Source organism: Echinops telfairi, unplaced genomic scaffold (genome assembly GCF_000313985.2).
Source record: "Echinops telfairi isolate 266 unplaced genomic scaffold, ASM31398v2 ScPeMD7_11;HRSCAF=52, whole genome shotgun sequence".
NCBI lineage: Eukaryota > Metazoa > Chordata > Mammalia > Afrosoricida > Tenrecidae > Echinops > Echinops telfairi.
Window position 1 is genome coordinate 547,709 of NW_022103908.1, and position 7,511 is coordinate 555,219.

Genomic DNA, 7,511 nt, shown 5'->3' on the forward strand with positions numbered 1-7,511 from the left:
TTTGGGATTTTCTGTGTCTGACCCTCTCTTGTCTGCAAATAATCAGAGTTTCACTTCTTTGCCAATCTGGATTCTTTTGATTTCTTTTTGATTGTAATAGCTCTGGCTAAGATGTCCAGCACAGCGCTGGGAACAAGCAGTGATAGGGGCATCCTGGGCTGGTTCCCATTTGCCAGGGGAATTCTTTCCATTTCTCTCCATTGAGTCATATGGTGACCACTGGTTGTGCAGATATGGAATTTATCGTGTTGAGAAATTTCCTATTTTGCCGAGTGTTTTTTCAGGAATGGACGTTGGACATTGTTAAATGCCTCGTGCCTAGATTTCTACAATGGTGTTCTTACCTTCTTTTTCTCCTTCTATAATGCAATATGTTATCTCTTTTTACATAAATAATGTGTGTTGTATGGTTTTCTACAAACTGTACCACACCCTCTCGTGATTTTCCTGTGTGTGCCATGTGCATTGTATGTCTGTGTGTTGTTTATGTGGGTGTGTTACATGGGGAAACGCTGGTAGTCCTGTGATGCCACATCCCGACAGGCTGCGCTCATGGTAAAGAAGCTGCAGGATAGAGCAGAAGAGACAACTCCATGGCCGTGGGCAAAGCCAGTCAACTTTTGGGCGCAACAGTCCTATCTGTAAAATAGAGATTGCTCTCAAGCCCTGGTGAGCCTGCTTTGTGAGTCATAAAGCACCAGACATGCCATGGCTTATGTTGTCATTGTCAGCCCATCTTGCCACTTGGGAGATGCGACACATTTGTTCATCAGCAGCATCGTGCTGATTTCCCCGGCTCTTGAGCTCTCGAGATAAGGACTCGGTGGCGCATTTCTGAGACCGTAGACCTTTATGGGAGCAGATTGCTTCATCTTTCTCCCATAATGTGGCTAGTGGGCTGGAACCGCTGACCTCATAGTCAGCAGCCCAATAAATGCCTCAGCCACCAGGCTTCATTGACTCTGTCCTAGCCACGCTTATTTCCATCAGTAACTGGACCAGCAAACTCTATTCCACGTAGGCTGAGCTCCTCCTGGCACTTAGAAGACAACACTCTCATTTCTGCCTCGTGTTTCCTCCTGGTATTTCCCCCTAGTATCTCCCCCTTGTATCTCCATTGGGTTGCCTTCTGACTCCTCTCCCTTCATCCAAATCCTTCCAAGCCTTGCTCAATCCCTATGCCCTCATTCTATACCTCCTACGATCCTACCTCAAAGTGCAAAACAGCCCAGTCTTCACTTGCACACGGTGATGCACCACTCTGGTGTCCTCTGGGTAGACAGCTCCCTGAACGCACCAGCTGCAGCCGTCTGAAACCTCTTTACTTTTCTCAGTGCTCAAGCTAGACCTTTCTCCTTGTGGACGCCATTGTCATCCAAGGGTGAAGCAGTAGCAAACATATTGTTAGTATCGCTTCAAAGTCTTTCGTTCCAGAAGCCTGACCTCTCTTTGGTCCCTCCATCCGGCAGGCTGCAGTGGGCCAGGCCTCTAGCTTTGTCAAGAAGCACGAGGTTGGATACAGCACCATCCATTACCATCGCTCTTTGAATGTCAATGGCAGCTTTGAAATAGATCTTAGTGTCATTTCAAAAGAAGAAGCCCCAGTCAGCTCACCCACCTTCAACAAAGTTGTACTTGTTAACCTCGAGTTGAAAACGAATACTTTATTTCTGAAGGGCTCCCCGTTAACCTCCAAGCATTGACATGACAAGGGAGCAGGTTGACAGAAATGACGGTCAACCCTTCCATATCCGTGTGGTCACGAGGCGATAAGGAGTCCCGGTGGGCACAACGGTGAAGTGTTCAGCTGCTAACTAAAAGACTGATGCTTCAACACCCTCCCCCCCCCCCCCCCCCCCCCCGCCAGCAGCGCGAGGGAGAAAGACCTGGCAACCTGTTCCCATAAAGACTCTGAACCAACCAACCAATTGCTCTTGGGTCAATTCCAACTCATAGCAGCCTTCAAGGACAGCGGAGAACTGCCCCGGGCGACTGTTTGAGTTATTAGCAGTTGTGTCCTTTCACCACTATGCCACCAGGGCTCCGTCCTCTAAGGGTCAGCGCCTAGGCATATGCCCCTGTGGATCAGTCCTCTGTCCCATGGGGTCTCTATACGTTGAAGCTTGACTTCAAGGCACCTAGCAACACCAGCAGCAACGAGGCTATACGACAAGCATGTCGTTAATCATAGGGACCCTGGAGCCGGGACAACTGACTTCATTGCTAATGCGTATCGTCTCTTGGTCAGCTCGGGTAATGGTTCTGAGTTCTGTGTGTTTGTTCGCAGATGTATCATGATGCTGAAGCGGACAGAGTCATCATTAAACTAAACTCCTGTCCAAGTCTAAATGATGATGTGAAAATAAGATTTCTTTCTTCTTCAGTAAGTAATTTCTGCCTTGTTTTCTGTCTAGTCTTTCGCAGCACTTGAGTCTGGAACGTTCTTGACTACGATTCCCAACAGGGGGGGAGCATAAGAGAGAGCTGACCTTTAACCAGAGGGGGAGAGTAGAGCAGTAAGGTTTATCCAAGTCAACCAACCAACCCACCAACCAAGAAAACATTCATTTTAATTTTCAAATGTCTGTGTGTTCTAAGTTCTGCACAATGTACAGGAGCCCTGGTGGCACAGTGGTCAAGAGATCAGCTGTGAACCCAAAGGTCAGCCATTCAAGCCCGTCAGCCAATCCTGGGGGGAAAGATGAGCCAGGCCTCTTCTGCAAAGGTTTACAGCCTCGAAAACCCCGTGTGACAGTTCTAGTCCACCCTCTTGGGTCATTATGAGTCAGGATCAACTTGATGGCAACGGATTTGGTTTGATACAATTTCCATGTGGAATAATAAGGAGCCCTGGTGGCCCAGTGGTTAAGTGCTCAGCTGTTAACCCAAAGGACAGCTTTTAACCCCACCAGCTGCTCCCTGAAAAGAGGCGCAGCACTCTGCTTGCGTTAAAGCCAGCCTATAAGGTGGCTATGAATCGGTTTGGTTTTGTCTTAATTATTATGAGAGAAGTTTCAAAACCCAGATGCTAAGAAAGAACAGGCATATGTTTTAGTGCATGACAGTGGTCGTTTATTTGTATTGTGGCTTCAAAACACATTGTTCCTCATCACTGATAAAATAAGTTCAAAGGAGGGAGCGTCTCCTTTCCTCTGAATTGATTATAGGTACCAAATTGTACTTATCCTTTATTCCTGAGCTGATGAAAAAGGGGAATATTTCCCATTGCCTTTGGAAGATACAAGGGGGCTTGAGAAAGGGTGTGTGGTAGTTCCATTCTCTTTTAATCACGTTTTGTCGCCAACTCTTTCGAGCCTCCTTGCACACTGCAGTTGATATCTTATGAGGGTATCGCGGTATCGATTTGTCCTGGCCAGGCATATTAAATGCACGCCTGCATATTAGTCTGTGTAGACCGCGCTTCTAAGCCCCAATGGTTTCATTGTCCCACCAACCATCAGCCACCACTGCCTGCATCACTGTGTAGGTCAATTTAAAAGCTTATTCCCTGTGGCCTCCTTCCTCCCTCGTTTGTTCCCTGTGGGGGAAGACTCTCATGGGTATAGAAGGGTGGATCCAAGTGACCTGGGTGGGTCCCCTCTTGGAAGTTTGGCCCTTAACTAAAGGAGCAATCTGAATCTCTCACAAACTCTTAGTGGAAACACGGGGGCAAAGAACACACCCCCGGGCACCTTTCACGGTTGCCAAGAACTGTGAGGGAAAGAAAGCATTGTGAAATTGTCTAGGTAGATCCTCGTCACCAATCGTGGCTAATCCGTCAGTGTATCTGCTGCAGCAAGAACAGGAGGATGCCCCTGTAGCCGGGGGCACCGGTCGGCTAGGTATTTGGTGGGTGTTGTTGAGCACTGTCTGAATCTGAATCCCTTTAAAAGTCCAGGCGCCTCTGCTCCGAAATACCTCTCACAAATCAATGTCCCTGGTAGTTTTGATACAAACAACCAAAGAACAGCACACCCTTCCTGCTTTTTATTCTGTGTGTATGTGCTGCAAACGGTGCAGGGCTGCGTATTTAATGACACAAACATGAGCAGTGGGGCGCATTGGAATCACTTGGGTACGAATAGCTGTGGTATCATTTTATTACAAAAAATTCATAATCTTGATTTTCTTTTTTAACCATGTATTTTTAGGATCTTCCTAGGTACTACGATAACTGCCCGTTTTTCTTCTGGTTCCACACACGGTTTATAGAAAATCACAGGTATGGCTTTGATAGAACTCAACAGACATCTTCATCTTCAGCAGACATGGGTGTCAGACAAGCCTTTTACAGATGGCCATAAATCCCATTTCTGGAAACGCCCCCCCCTCCCCCAACGCCTCAAGTCACCATTTTCCATGGCCGCACCCATCTTAATCCTCCAGTTATTTTGAAATATAACTATACTGGAGCCCCATTGAGAAGCCCTGTGGGTACAGAGGGTGAGGCACTGCTGCTGGGAGGGAGAAAGGCCAGGCTTTCTGCTGTGGTCAAGGTGGACAGCCTCGCTCACCCTAAGGAGCACTTCCCCTCCGCCCGAGAGAGTGACTGCGAGTTGAAATCGAGTCTGCAGCAGCGGGCTGTGGGTCTGGAGTGGGCCATGGGTCTGCAACCCCCACTTTCGTCTCATCCTCACGAACCATAGTAGAAATTAAAAAGTATAGCAATCAGGTCTGGAGGGTAGTAAAGCCTGCCTCCCCTAGGAGGTGAAGCTGAGGCAGCTCAGTGACCCCCCCACCCAGCAGGCCCCCAGGGAGCGAGGGGAAGGGACAGCTGGGACACAGACAAGAGGCTGAGACGGTAACAAGCAAGTCGTTTTATTATTATCATTATGATTAATCTTCAAGTTCTAACTAGGGTGTCCCAACAGCATGTCTTTACTGTTAGCCTCAAGATAAAATATAATTTTGTTCTCTATTCTTAGGCTTTATCTTCCAAGAAATGAACTGGACAACCTCCATAAGCGCAAAACGTGGAAAATTTACCGACCAGAGTTTGCGGTAGAAATATTTTTTGGATGAGATGTACCCTACAGTTCTATTGTAGCTGGTACCTCATTTTTAACTATAGATGTCATTTTAGCAATCATGTTCTCCCCTACCCTGTGGATGCTTTGATCTTTGAAGTATATATGTAAAATGCTTATTAAATTCTATTAAAGATACACATCTGAGGATTTTTTTTTCTGTTTTCTCTTTTGAAATAAAAAAAAAAACCAGCCCCATCAAGCTTCCGTCTTGCGATTCAGATGAAATTGAAACATGGGAGCCTTAAGGTCATTTTCAAGAATTTTGAAATGATGAAACTTCCATATGAAAATAGTTGTGATCATTACAAAGTGTGGTCCTATCCGCCCAAGGAATGGGGATTGAATGTAGTTATGGGTTTGGACAAGTATTTATTATGAATTTCTTTCTTCACATATGTAATTTCTCTTTCCTCCCTACCTGATTTATAAGCCACTAACCAACATCCAATTGGCAAGGACAACTAAGTTTTAAACCCAGAGGGGAGAGAGGACACCAGGTAGATTGCTTACACAGCCATCTTCCTTTAATCACATATATGTGCGCACGTATATCCCCGGGGAGAATCAAGCATAAAGGGAAAGAATCTTCAGTTAACGTCTGCTTCTGTGTATCATTCTAAAGGAAGTTAAAAGAAACATTTTCTCTGAGAATAATCTAGATATTACTCTGAAACCTACCAACTCTACCCAGAGTAAAATGAACTGCACATGACCCAGGTTCAGGAAACTCTATGTGTTAGTCTGGGTTGACTAGACAAACAAATTCAGAGACACCCGTGTATAAAAAAGAGCTTTCTATATAAAAGCAATTAAATATTGGGAAAACATCCAAGCCCACTCCAGATCAAGTCCCTAAGTCCAATATTAGCGCATATGTCCAATGCAATCTATAAATTTCTCTTCAAACTCACAAAACACATGCAATGGCGCCAAATACAGGAAAATCACAGGCCAGTTGGTGGAAAGTCTTGTGGATCCAGTGGTGGTTGAAGCATCTCAGCACTGGGGTGGGTCTCCACATGGCTCTTCCAGCTCCAGGCTCTGGCTGCATCAGTGTAGCTCCATCAGTGTAGGCTCTTCGTTAGTAATGTCTCTCAGGGAGTGAGCACGTGTCCCTTCTCCAGTGAGCTATTTATCTCAACACCTCCTAATGAGGTCATCAAGCTGCGACCTGATTGACAGGCTAAACTCCACCCCTTCACTCTTAAGTCTCATACTGACAACCGATCATGTAACTACCAGAGTCTATAAAGCTGGCTATTGTTTTTATTGTAAATATCGGTCAATCTTATGTCCATTGTGACTGCTATGGAACTGACGACCCTGTGTGTGTGTGTGCCATGGTCGAATGATGCTCCATGGGTTTTCCCATGGCTGCAATCTTTCCAAAACAGACGACCAGGCCTTTCTTCTGCTAAAGCATTTTTGCCTGGATTCTCCAACCTTTTGGGAAGCAGCTGAGTGTGTTAACTGTTGACACTACCCGGGGATGTCCTTGGTTTTTGTTGTTAGGCAGCATGGAGTAAATGCTGACTGAAAGCAATCCGATGTCTAATAAAACAAAACACTGGTGGTCCCGCACCTCCCTGACAGTTGTGTTTGAGTCCATTGTTGCAGCCCTCACTCTATCTATTTATTCACGTCCTGGCGCGTCTTCCTCTTCCGTTGACCTACTTACCAAGCATGATGTCCTTCTCCAGGGACCCTTGCCTCTTGATAAGATGCCCAGCATGCTTGCAATTTGGCAGTACTTCTTCCAAGCCAGGTTTGTTGTTGTTCTGACAAGCCATGGTTCTTTCAGCATGTTTCACCAATGCCATAATTCAAAGGCACCGGTTCTTCCCGATTCATTGTCCAACTTTCACATGCATTTGAGGCGACTGAAAATACCACGGTTTGGGTCAGGAGCACCTTAGCACGCACAGCTGTATCTCTTTGTTCGCTAATACTTTAAATAGGCCACATGCCGAAGATCTTCTAATGTCTTGTGTTGCTTCATTTCGTGACCACTGCATCCATGAGCATTGACCTGTGCATCTAGGTAAAACGAAATTCTTGACAACTTCACTCTTTTCTCCATTTATCCGGATGTTGTCTGCTGGTCCACTTGTGAGGAGGATCTGAGTTCCCTGTACACTCAGGCATGCTGAGGATGGCAGTCTTTGATCTTCTAGGCCTCATCCCGTCCAACAAGCCGGTTTGCATCATCTGCACATCTCAGGTGGTTATGAATGGTCCTCTAATCCTGATATTCTTCTTCACGGAGTCCTGTTCAGCATACAGATTGAATAAGTATGGTGACAAGATACACCTTTCCTGATTTTAAACCATTCCATATCCCCTTCATCCATTTAAATGACTTTATCTTGGTTTACATTACAGGTTTCACATGAGCACAATGAAGGGTTTTAGAACTCACATTCTTCGCCGTGTTATCCGTAGTGAGTGGGGATCCAGGCAGTCGGATGCCTTTGCATAGTC

At 45.9% G+C, this 7,511-nt stretch overlaps 1 protein-coding gene across 1 annotated transcript in view; it reads left to right on the forward strand.

The window, feature by feature from the left end:
• Positions 1–5,077, forward strand: part of LOC101660276 (putative tyrosine-protein phosphatase TPTE) — a 52,429-nt gene extending 47,352 nt beyond the window's left edge. Inside the window, exons 13-16 of the mRNA XM_045287078.1 lie at positions 1,470–1,604; positions 2,288–2,383; positions 4,152–4,222; positions 4,926–5,077. Of these exons, the coding sequence (XP_045143013.1) occupies positions 1,470–1,604; positions 2,288–2,383; positions 4,152–4,222; positions 4,926–5,022 (399 nt within the window). The 3' untranslated portion in view covers positions 5,023–5,077. The remainder of the gene's footprint in view (positions 1–1,469; positions 1,605–2,287; positions 2,384–4,151; positions 4,223–4,925) is intronic.
• The last annotated feature ends 2,434 nt before the right edge of the window (positions 5,078–7,511 follow it).